General features: G+C 45.6%; 2 protein-coding genes across 3 annotated transcripts; one reads left to right on the top strand and one right to left on the bottom strand.

The window, feature by feature from the left end:
- The first annotated feature begins 52 nt into the window (after positions 1–52).
- On the top strand, positions 53–2676 carry nup88 (nucleoporin 88). Its single transcript, XM_037076006.1, has one exon. It carries the CDS (start codon positions 102–104, stop codon positions 2256–2258), a length of 2157 nt encoding a protein of 718 aa, XP_036931901.1. The 5' UTR covers positions 53–101; the 3' UTR covers positions 2259–2676.
- Positions 2677–4783: 2107 nt separating this feature from the next.
- On the bottom strand, positions 4784–11784 carry ehd2b (EH-domain containing 2b). Of its 2 annotated transcripts, none has more exons than XM_037076011.1 (7): positions 11381–11784; positions 9767–10230; positions 9506–9682; positions 8346–8461; positions 6479–6891; positions 6215–6379; positions 4784–6106 (listed from the first exon to the last, which is right to left on the bottom strand). In XM_037076011.1, the coding sequence occupies exons 2-7, from the start codon at positions 9985–9987 to the stop codon at positions 5558–5560; spliced, it is 1641 nt and encodes a 546-aa protein (XP_036931906.1). In that variant the 5' UTR covers positions 9988–10230; positions 11381–11784; the 3' UTR covers positions 4784–5557. The 2 variants fall into 2 exon arrangements, with proteins under 2 accessions (XP_036931906.1, XP_036931908.1); XM_037076013.1 differs by having other exon boundaries at positions 8364–8461.
- Positions 11785–12206: the final 422 nt, after the last annotated feature.

The following is a 12206-nucleotide window of genomic DNA, read 5'->3' as shown; positions in this document are numbered from 1 at the left end:
AAATATACACGACACCGGCCAGCGGAATACGTTAAATGACGTATGGTGTCGTAAAACAGTTGCCATAGGCTGTTTTCCTCTGAAACCGACGGTGGATCAAGATGGCGGCATTCAGCGCTGAGCGGTGGCTGGATGGATTACCAAACCATGGCATTTTCAAGAAAATACGGGAGAATCTGGATTTGGACCGCAGCTCAAATGAAAGGGGGGTCGCTAAAAACCTCACCTTCTGTGTGGGGGTGGACTTTTTCGTGTGGGACGACGCAGACCGCGTGTTCTACACGGCTAATTTGCGGCAGCTAAACTCGGATGAGAGTCACGGCAGCGGGAACTATCAGAAGCTGCTGTGCATTAACCCTCCTCTCTTCGAAGTGTGCCAGGTGTTGCTAAGTCCGACGCAGCACCACGTCGCCCTCGTCGGGCTGCGGGGTGTCTCGGTGCTGGAGCTTCCTCAGCGGTGGGGCAAGAGGTCCGAGTTCGAGGGCGGAAGGAGCGAAATCAACTGCAAGACCATCCCGGTGGCGGAGCGCTTCTTCACGAGCTCTCCGTCGGTGAATCTGCGGCAGGCGGCTTGGTACCCCAGCGAGACCGACGAGCCCCACTTAGTGCTGCTCACATCCGACAACACCATCAGGTTTTACAGCTTGAAGTCGCCCCAGACCCCCGCCAGAGTCCTGCCAGTGTCGCAGTCGGAGGATGACAGCAACCTCAACCCTCCGGCCCGCTCCTACGCAGCCTCCCTTGGTGAGATAGCCGTGGCGTTTGACTTCGGGCCGATCTCGTCCCCACCTCGGCAGCTGGGAGGACGGATCAAAGAGCAGCTCGTCTATCCTCTGTACGTGCTCTACGAAAACGGGGAGACCTATCTGAGCTACACGAGCCTGTCAAACAGTGTGACTTTAAGTAAACCCGCCGGACCCCTTCCAATGTACCCAGCAGCAGAGGACAACTATGGCTATGATGCTTGTGCCATCCTCTGCCTGCCATGTGTGCCCAGCATCCTGGTCATCGCCACAGAAACAGGCACCCTGTACCACTGTGTGGTGTTGGAGTCTGAGGAAGAGGATGAGGCAGGGGCCGTGGAGAAGTGGATCCGAGGTACTGAACCGGTGCCGTCTCTCTATGTGTTTGAGTGCGTTGAGCTGGAGCTCACCCTCAAAGTGGCCACGGGAGAGGATGAGGAGCCACAGGAGTTTGACTTCACCTGCCCCATCAGACTGCACAGGGACCCTCTGTGCCAGCAGCGGTATCACTGCACCCACGAAGCAGGAGTGCACAGCGTGGGGCTAATCTGGGTCAACAAGCTGCAGAAGTTCCTCCAGTCGGGTGAAGAGGATAAGGACAGTCTCCAGGAGCTGGCTGCTGAGAAGCGATGTATTGTAGAGCACATTCTTTGCACCAGACCTCTCCTCACCAGTCAGTCAGCTCCAGTTCGTGGCTTTTTGATTGTGTCTGACCTTTCCTTGGGCGCCACCATGATCTGCATCACCAACACCTTCGAATGCATCCTGTTGCCCCTGCTGAGCTCCATTCGCCCTCCCTCCCCTCCCCTGCTTTGTTCTCATCCGGGTCCCGGCTCTGGCAGCTCCCCTCTACGTGGACTGGCCGAGGACTCCTTCGAGCAGCACATCCGCAACATCCTGGCACGCAGCTCCACCAATCCTCTTGTACTCAAGGCTGGGGACAAGGACTCATCACCACCTCCTCCAGAGTGTCTGCAGCTCCTCAGCAGAGCCACCCAGGTCTTCAGTGAGGAGTACATTCTCAAGCAGGACTTGGCTCGTGAAGAGATGCAGAGGAGGGTGAAACTCCTGACGGGTCAGAAGAACAAGCAGCTGGAAGAGATGGCTCTGTGCAAGGAGGAGAGGATGACTCTGAGAGAGGCAGCAGAGAGGTTGGCTGATAAGTACGAAGATGCAAAGTATCGCCAGGAAACAATTATGAACAGGGTTAAAAGAGTACTTGGCAGCCTGCAAAGCCGACTACCCATACTGTCAAACAGTGAAAAGGATATGAAGAAGGAGCTGCAGACCATCAGTGATCAACTGAAACACCTGGATAACTGCATCAAGCAGGTGAACATGAAGATGGACTACCAGAAGACGCAAGTGGACAAGGACGTGCCTGCAGCCAGGACAACCGTCTCACTCAATGCCCACCAGAAGAAGGTTGTTCAGGACGTCCTCCGAGAACAGGGACAGCAAATTGGCGACATGATGAAACAGATCAAAGACATCAAAAATCATTTCAGTTTCTAAGGACTGCAGTAATCAGTAACAATGATTCGCAGACAACATGGGGGAAAATGCTCTTTTTGTAGTGATTAAACCTGCCTTTCTGTGACGTTTGATTAGACGCTGGACTGCTTTAGTCACACATTAATGTGCCATGTGTGGAATGTGTATTTGAATGGAAAGATGTTTGATATACTCTGATATAACTTCACCTTTGATGCTTCATGTTGTTTGTCTCCTAATAGAGATACGATAGTTTTCTTTCTTGTCCTGCCAATAATTTTGCATATTTTTACATCAGTCTTTGTAAATGTGAATGTCTGCGTGTTTATGTTTGTAGAGGCAGGTGACATGGAAATATTTTTGAGAAAATACTAAGCATTTATATTTTCAACATGCTCAGTTTGTTTGGATTGATAATAAAATTTACAATTGTCTGTAACTGACTTTACTCATTTGTAACAAATAATACAGGGCTGCAGCTGACGATTGTCTGTTTGGTGTATAGAAAAGTGAAAAATATCAGTTTCCCCAAGGCCCAAGCATCCTCAAATGTATTATTTATTATTTTTTTCCTTAAGATATTTCTCATCAATAATCAAATTAGTTGATTCAGTAGTCAGTAAATCATCACAGATCTAGAACCAGTTACAATTTGATCAATTGTGCAAACAAAAGTGAATTTAAAACAGACTGAGGTAAATAAAGGCCTGATCATACCTCGATAGAAAACGTGTTTTCAAGAATATTAAACACAGAAACAAAAAACAAAGCAGAGAAGGGGATGTGTAGAGTAATACAATACTCATGTCCATATGTAAATTCAAAGTTATGTTGCTATACTGATTTTTTTTTTTCAGAGTTCATTTTATTATCATTTCTTCACCAAGGAACATGGGAAAAAAAAACAAAACACAGCGCTCAGATCCCTGCGCTAAGTTACAATATATGAATAAATATGTTACTTTAAAAAGGCATATAAATGTAAACAAATCAGTAGAAAAACTAAACATTTCAAGGTATCTGATGAAAAGATACTGTGTTATTTGATTTTTGTCTCTCTCCCAGCGCTCAGCTGAACAGCTTTGCCTTTCGGCAGTATAAGTTAGCCTCCTTATTTGACTGACTGCCTGCTGAAGCCTCTTATTTCTTTTGGCTGAACATTAGAATGCTGTTTTGCACAAAAGGTTGGACGGGCCAGTATGTACAGGAGGGACAATTACAGCAACCTGTAACTTATTCAACACACGTGCAGGGCTGCTGCCTCCCGTCTGCCATCTACAGTTGGACTCCACTGTGTGCAGTAGGAAGCCTGTCTCCACCAGATGTCACCCCTCTCCAGAGTTGATGACCTCAGTTTTTCTTCCATGGCAGGTTTTCGCCAGTGAGGAATTCCCCACGTAAACGCTGAGTGACGTATACGGAGACCCCAGTTTCACTGAGTAAGCTTGGTTGTTGGGGATGTCTGATGCTGGTGGGGATCCTCTGCTGCAGCTCGGGGTGTTCACCTCATCTCGCTGTGGCAGCGCTGTGCAGCCTCACAAATGTTTGAGATGGTTTATGACTCAGCGTAGACTAATTATGTAACAGGCAGGCATTGTTCAAACTGCCATGGGGATTTTTTTACTCTACCCTCTTAAAGGGCAGTGCCAGAGGAAGACAGCTGGAGATCATTCTCAATCAGGAACCTGATAAGATTTCAGATCTACTGAGTGAATTCTGTCACCTAGCTTGACTTATTTCACATAAAACCTCCCCCTTTCTCTCTCAACAGAAACACACAGCGGAGGGAGTGGTCTGCTGCAGGTCGATCTCCACAATTCTCCAAATAGGGGGATGTTGTTAAGTTCTTCATAAAGGTACAGTGTCTAGATCCTGTGCTTGAGCCTTAGGAAACTTAGCGGACCCTAGGAAAGGAGATATTAATAACTCTTGGGCCAACCCACCACATTCTTCATATGTGAGTCACTGTAAGCCAGAGAGCAGGGAGGAAAGGGCTGCACTGCCTCTGTTTCTCATTTGTGTTTCTTTCCATGGAGGAGTGGAATAGGGAGGCGGGAGGGCCACCCCTTCTTCTGCGAACCTTAAAAGCCTTATGTGAGACGCACACAGCTTTACACAGCTCACATATTTGTGCTTATACCGCATAGTTTACACACAGGATAAAGCCCGAAATACTTACAGGCATGCCAGTGAGAGGGTGAATGAAGAATTTAACGGGGATGAAGGAAAGTGACTGTATCTAAAAGTGTGTGAGTGTGAGAGAGAAGGCTTCAGATGGTGGGAATCAGGGGAGAGAGACTTGGAAAATGGTGGTATGGGGACTTGGCAGGGGAGAGTGTGACTCACTGTTTATGTGGTCTGTCACCGGGAGACCGAGCGAGCCTGATAGAAAAGAAAATCTTGTTAAAAGAGTTCCCGATTAGATGCACTCAACTGTTCGTTCATGTGCTTCATGTTAGATTGTCAACAGTTTGAATCTCTCGAAGTTCACCAACTCCTCTGAGCTTTGTCTAAATCTTTGCTTACAAAAGAGAGACCAGCGTGAGTCACAGTCAGGAGATTTTTATTTGGTTATGATAATAGTTAACATACAGTTGGTGGAACCGTGTACAGTAGTCAGTAATATATCAATCATTCAGTCTAGTTGAGAAGTTCATCCCAGTATCTTGTTCTTTTATAAGGCTGATGTCTTGCTCCTGCTCAGACAAAACAACAGAAACAGTTACAAAAAAAAAAAATATATATATATATAAGTGTATGAACAGTTGTGTCGTGTAAAAGTGTGAAGTGAAATGCATTCAGGTTATTAGAGCTGTGCTGCCAGTTTGAGTTTAAAATGCAATAAAGGAAAAAAAAGAGCAATACAAGTCTGTAAATAAAAGTGTAGATGACAACCCTCATTGTACTGACTAGACTTTAAATTTATCACCTAGATAATACTCTGCACTGAGGGAATGTTGAAATTAGAGAATTTAATACAGATGCATTTTGGAAATACATGCTGAATACTGCTTGCCAGTCTTTATTTCTTTCTGCTCAGCAAACACAGGTAGATATATTTTTGACGCTTGTCATAGAAAGCTAAATTTGAGAAGCCAAAGGGAAGCTAGCGACCAGACCCGTGTGACTTTTTTTTTTAAATACACAATCTTTGGCAGTAAGCCTTATAAAGTCTAAACGACTGACTTTAAAACAGTATATTCAATTGTGCGGGATTAAAATCAACAACGCTTTGACAGGGGTCTGGAGGGAAAACAAGAGCAAATGCAAACAGTAGCATACGTTTAATAGAGGAGAGTCTCTCTCAGCACCAGGGGAGTCTATGCATCAGAGCCCTTCTGCCTGCGTTTGGAAGGCGGGATCAGACGTGCAGGAAGCTCAGGAGGAAGACCATGACCCTCCAGCTTGACCTCAATCAAGTGGCTGGCCAAGGCAAACTCTTCATCATCCAGCATGCCGTCATGGTCCAGATCCGACAGCTTCCAGATGCGGCCCAGCACCGAGTTGGGCAGGCGCGAGCTCACCATCCAGTCCTTCGCCTTTGTGCCGCTCAGTTTCCCCTCATTGGGAGCGAGGTTATAGAAGATTTCGTCATATTTGGGCTTGTCTTTGGTCACCACCCAATCCTCCTCCTCCTCGCATCCCTCTCCGTTCTCCTCGGCAAAGGGGTCACCCTCGTTGAAGGGTCCGGCACGCGTCCCAAGGAAGGCTCCACCCTGCACACCTGGTTGATCACCTGCCTCCAGCTCCTCCTGCCGCAGGAGGGGCATCAGCTTGGCAATGTCAGCGGAGAGCAGCTCATCCAGGGCTGTCATCAGATGAGGCTTCAAGGTTTTGAACTTGGTGAAATCATGGACCATCAGTTGCTCCTTTAGAAAGGGAACGAGGAACACGTGTGGGTCAGTATGTGATAGTTACAGAGCAGTCTTTACATAATTGCCTTCCAGATGTGCGTAAACAAACATCCTCAGACTAACCTGCATCTTGGCACAATCTGGGAAGTCTCCAGCAGAAATGTTGTGCTGCAGCTGGATCTTAGAGAAAATAACCGGCAGCTGGTAGATCAGATTCTTCTTTTTATTGTCCTTCCTGAACATGGAAGGCATCTCCTGCTTCAGGTAGCTGATGATGTGGGCATGGACCTGGGATTCATGAGCAGTATAGCAAAGATTTCAAACACATTGCAAACACGATTAAACTGCAGTAAATGTCAACCAGTTAAACGTGCCAAAAACACCCACCCTGACGAGACGCGCCCTCTTCACCAGGTCGTTGAGTTTGCGTAAAGCTGCATTGCGGGGAAGGTTTTGGATGTCAGCGAACAGATCCTCCTCCTCCAGCTCAAACAGCTTACGGTTGTCTGCGACCATCAGCGGCTCCGACCAGAAGGAGCCAATGTAGACACGCAGAACCTCCGGGGTGTTAAACACTTTCCCCAGGGACCACATGAGTGCACCGTACACCCGCATCAGCTGCTGGGTGCCCACCATGTCGGCCTTGTTGAGCACCACCCGCAGCTTGTCCTCATTGCCTTTCAGGGCACCAATGGCCTCGGAGAACTCGTCTGATATCTCCAGTTTGTGGGCATCAAACAGCAGGATGATGCGGTCCACGCGCTCTGCAAACCAGCGCAGCACAGCTGGGAAGTCGTAGCCTGATTGGATCGAAAAAAAGAGGATGAATGACTAAGATGTTCATAAACCTACACGAGCAGAGTTCACTCATCAAAAAAGAGCAGGAGAGGGTAGAAGGTCAACACAGACACAAACCCTTCACACCTCCAGTGATGCACTGTAACTAAGTTTATTTACTGAAGTACTGTTCTTAATTATTTTCTGCTACTTTATACTTTCACTACATTTTGGAGGAAAATTTACTTTTTACCTCACTGTGTTTATTTGATACCTTCAGTTATCAGTTACTTTATAAATTACATGCAGCATCAGAGTATTATATATTCGTAAAAGTGCTGAATAACGGATCAAATAATTGGGCAGACCAATAGTGTTCAGTATATACAAATGTATAATTTACTTTTGTTTGTACTTTTAATACTAACTTACATATTTTCTGCCAAAAAAAAAAATCACTTTTGATACTTATCAGAGACTTTTACTCCATTACTACTCGTTTGGGTGAGTAATATTTGGCACGATATCTTTATTTTTACTCAATTATGACTTTTTGGAATTTTTAACAACACAGCACACCTCAATCAATCAACAGCTGGGCTTCAGTTATGCAAGATGGTTTCACAAAACTCATTTTCATGTTCTGAGTATTTCTTCATCAGTATGAACACAATCATTCATGCTGGTCGTTTCATCCAAATGATTAAAAAAAACATATTACATATGCTTCATACAGTCACGTAGATAGCTTTATAAGATGTCCAAGTTTCTTCCAACATTGTACTGTTTGTGGTGCTCACAGCACTTTCTGAAGAAATTACCTCAGATAACCCGAAATCTTTACTGTGTTACTTCTAAGAAATAGTTTGGTTTATTCACAGAAACTGGAACACTCTGTAAAGAGCTGTCAGTGCTGGTCATTTAAAATGTGAGGACTCAGTGGTGTGAGCACCACAAACAACATTCCTTTCACCTCCGTTGTATTGGGGTAATTACAGAAATCTCACAGACAGATGTTTCTAAACCTCAGTGATAAAATCCAAAATATCTGCAGTATATCAGCAGCTGTCAGTGAGGACATACGTCTGTCATCGTTTGCAGACGATTTACATTTTTTTAAACTTGTTAGTTTGCTCATGCAGATTGATTTGAGTAATAATGGGTTACTTAAAGCGTGGATGGATGGAAAAGTGAAAACTGTTGTGAGGTGATGTTTGTTATTCCCCAACAGTACATTCATTCCTCCGGATGTGCTGACAGAGTTTGTACCATGTCTGTTCCTGATCATGGTTTTATGGCTGCTTTATGGCTTCGCAATGATTTATTTCTTTTTCTTTTTCTTGCTCTGCTGCCAAGTGTTGTTGTGACAGAGCAAATTGGTCCCATGAGTTAGCCAGGCGTGCCAGGGAGATGAGTTTGTGAGGCGATGACGTTCAGGGATGTGTGTCTCTGCAGGCCCCCCATGCCCTCTCCTTACCTTTGTTACTTCTCTCACCTCGGCTCACCCTCTGCTTCGCACCGGACAGGATTCCCGGTGTGTCGATAATGCTGATACTCTCCAGGACCTGGTTGGGCATCTGAGCACACTGGAACCTGTTTTGTTTTTTTGTTTTTTATCAGCAGACACGAGAAAAGTCAGATGAACGATTGATGAGTTCACACAGGTCAGCTGTGTTTGAAGCATTGTTTGCGTAGAGGGAAAGAATGTGAATCATGTGAAAAATGGTTAACCCTTTATCAAAGAGGCCAATGTGATCTAAGAAGCAGATTGGAAACTACCCTCTCCACTCCCCCCCAACCCCTCCTGCTGACGGCCATTGTGTACAAGCTGGCCTCTGGTTGCTGTGGGCTTCCTGAAGGAAAATGACCAGTACTGCCAGAATCAAACAATAAGGCCCGCTAACGATGTGTGGCTTAGAACAACAGCACCACTTCCTGTAGTTTATGAGCTTAACGAGCCCACCGGTTCCGAGAACAGGAAGTCAAAGCAAAAGGAGAGACGCAACTACGTTCGCAAACACGCCCTGCAGAGGGACTCTGCTGGAAAATTGGCGTCAGAAATTTCACATTGGAGCCCCAGGAACAGCGGCACTGTCAGTTCCTATCACGTCGGGGCTGCATGTCCGTGTTTCCAGCAGCTAACAGAACTTCATTGTAAAACATTTTGACTTTGACTTTCTTGGTTTACATCAGTGGAAAATCATACACAGAAATCTGGCAGCCCAGACGGTAAACAGAGTGGAGGAAAGAACTTGAATGTTTCTCTTACAGGTTCCCTAAAGCCCCACAATGTCTGTGACTTCATTTGTTTGTCTTTGCCCGGAGGGGCTGCGGAGCCCTCTGACCTCGACTTTGAACTTGCGTACACTGCAGATCCTGTCTGGGTACATTAGCTTTCATCACCGTCTCGGGTGATATCGCTCCCTTTCTCCAGTTTTTCCACAAATAAGGAAACTGCCTCCCCTCTCTGAAATTTGGCACAAGGACTTGAAATTCCAGTGAACTAAAAAACGTTCTGTTATCTCCTCTTCCCTGTATTCCCTCTCTCACATGCCCCCGTCTATTTCATACTGATATGCATCTGGCTCCCTCAGTGGAACCATTACACAACACTGCGAACACATAAACTCCTCTCACCTGTTGAGGAAGGTGTTTCCAAAAGGGTTGAGTTTGCGGAACGGCTTGTTGGGGTCTACAATAAGGGCGTTCCCGGGGATTACTCCCTCCACCTCCCCATGCATGATGGCAGTGAAGCAGTCGGTGGTGGGTTCAGGTCCTATCCTGCTCCCAGGAATCTCCTGCTCCAGCAGATACCTGTCAGTCACACACATACTCCCTGATCAATCACATACAAGCTAACAGTGTACACATGATTGATGCAGAGCTGTGATGTCTTACTTGATGAAAGTTGTCTTTCCAGTGGAGTATTGTCCCACCACCAGCACCATGGGCTTGTTATCGAAGTCTGCATCCTCCAGACTGGGAGAGTGAAAGTCGTGGAAACCATAGAACTGCTCCAGGGGCAGCAGCTTCTTACGATACAGGGACTTGAGCCCTTCTGTCACAGTGCGGATCACCTCAGGTGCCTTTTTCACATTTTTTCGCCCCCAACGAGACATTTTGATCCACTAACAACAAGATAGGGAGCTTCTTATAAAAATCAGTGTCTGTTGTTTGGAGCCGTCTTTCCTGTTGCTGAACCTTGGAAAGCTTTCAGATGTTTCCTGTATTTATGTGAACGTTGCTCTCTTGTCCTTGAAGCCTCCTCTGCACACGTCGAGGGAAACGATACGGCTGATGTTACGTTTGAAGTCTTGGGTCTTCCCCTTTGAATACAGTTGCCGCACTGATAATGTTTACCCCTGAGATATGGACATGAAAAGAAACAAAATAGAGGTTAATCCAATTTTTTTTTTTTAAAAAAAAGAGATGAATCCAGATTGCAAGCATGATCTGGTGATCAACCTTTGAGTTAGGATGTGGAATCTGGGGAAAGCTTCAGCCCACCAGGAGTCTGCCAAGCATTGTCAGCTCAAGCCTGGAAAAAGTTGGTGTTCACGCTGGAAAACTTGCGAACCCTGCCCTGTGTCAGGATTTGCACAGGCACGGCTAATTTCTCTACAGTGAAATGAGTAAGACATTCCTTTTATCCTCTGCGGTTCCTCTCAGTGGAACATGAAATACGTGCTCAATTGTTCATGTAAGGAAAAGACCTCTTAGAGGGTCGCCTATATATGGAAAAAACAAATTTAACCCCTCAGTAACAATCTTTTTCTCTGGAGACACTGGATTAGGAAGTTGAGGGTACAAGTCATTATAAGAAGTAGGCTGACACAAAGGCATAAAGCTCAGGCAGCATGTCTGTGGAGAACTTCTCTGTTGCAAATCCCATTTAAACGAGGATAAAAAAATAAAAAAATAAATGATCTGCCCCAGGGGGAAATAGGCAACACTGTCCTGACATGTCACAAGACCAGTGTGGAAAGAGTTCTTGTCAAAATGGCGAACCCTGGAGATCTACAGCAGAGACATTAAATGTAATTTGACCGCCGTTACATGCAAAACTTCAGTGCCAGCCGAGCTGTATGAGTAAAAGTCTCTTTAAAAGCTTCCGCTGACAACCGTAAGTTTGGTTAAGGCTCTGGGATCAATTCCTAAAGGCTTAAAGATGGTGGAAAATGCCTTGTGGGTTTTGTGTGCCACAATTGCAACAGCATTTTGGAATCAGAACAAGAAATGTAACATGCAGGAGCAACAAGGAGAGTCATTCTTTAATATCCAAATCATGAAACGGAGAAACAAATGTTCAAAATCTTTTTTTTTTAAAAAAAAGAAATCCCTTTTTCATTTACTCTGGAACTAAGTTGTGATCTTTGCACTCATTAAATATAATCAAGGCTAAGATTCCCCCACTGTGTCACAATCTGGCAACATATATTTGAGTAAAAGTTACAATACAAGCTGATCATTAGAACCACATTTAAAGTTTGAAAAAAAAAAAGGAGTATTTACCACGTTCTTATGAAGACTTCTTCAAGCACCTCGATCTCTCCCTCCCTCCAGTCTTGCCCTCTGGAGCTCGGAAAATATTTTGACTTGAGGAGACAAAAACAGTCAGTCTCTTGGAGGAGCTGCTGCTACATGCATGGGTGTACCTCTGACAGCAAATAGGAACCCTCAGCGGAGCGCCAACGCAGATTACAGAGGATCGTTCTTCTCCAGGGTTTAATGCATTTCAGATGAGCTCCAGACCTGGCATCGGATCCTCACTCTGCTTGCTGAACGGGGGGGATAAGGCAAACACTGATACACACCACACTGAGGCTATCTTTTCTCTCCAGTTGCTCGCTTTCTCCCAAGTTTAATGCACCTCCTCTTTTAGGGATGCCTGGCAGTGCTATGGGCAGCAGTAACACTGCTCAGGGCAGGGATGAGCTGTGGTCAGAGGGCGTGGACCTGGAGGAGGGAGGTTGTGAATAAATAATTTGGGTGGAGTCGTTTTTTTTAAACATGACATAACTTCAGTGTACTTTGCATATTTTGAATGATCGACACAACCTCGTGATGCACCCGCCTCAATGTTTTTTTGTTTTGTTTTTCTATTGTTTGTCTTTCCTACTTTTCACCTACTGTAACATGTCAGGGGTTCACAGATGTGACAGTTTTTCCCCTCATTAGTCAAAACTCTCTCGCTCCTCCCAAACTCTGTGAACCTTCCAGGCGATGAAGCCAGCTCCACTTTTCCACTTCCACACCCCCCTCTGCTGGCTGTCTGATAGGGAACACACTTTATCACCGCCTTTATTACCACCATCCCCTCCTGACTATCATACAGTGC

Source organism: Acanthopagrus latus, chromosome 2 (genome assembly GCF_904848185.1).
Source record: "Acanthopagrus latus isolate v.2019 chromosome 2, fAcaLat1.1, whole genome shotgun sequence".
Lineage (NCBI taxonomy): Eukaryota > Metazoa > Chordata > Actinopteri > Spariformes > Sparidae > Acanthopagrus > Acanthopagrus latus.
The sequence above is the reverse complement of the archived record's forward strand: the minus strand, read 5'-3'. Positions and strand labels throughout refer to the sequence as shown.

Coding starts and splice junctions, on each gene's coding strand:
- nup88 (XM_037076006.1), top strand. CDS start 102: ATGGCGGCATTCAGCGCTGAGCGGTGGCTGGATGGATTACCAAACCAT.
- ehd2b (XM_037076011.1), bottom strand. CDS start 9,987: ATGTCTCGTTGGGGGCGAAAAAATGTGAAAAAGGCACCTGAGGTGATC. Junction 9,683..9,766: donor GGAAAGACAACTTTCATCAA/GTAAGACATCAC, acceptor TGTGACTGACAG/GTATCTGCTGGAGCAGGAGA. Junction 6,892..8,345: donor AGGTGAGAGAAGTAACAAAG/GTAAGGAGAGGG, acceptor CGATCCAATCAG/GCTACGACTTCCCAGCTGTG.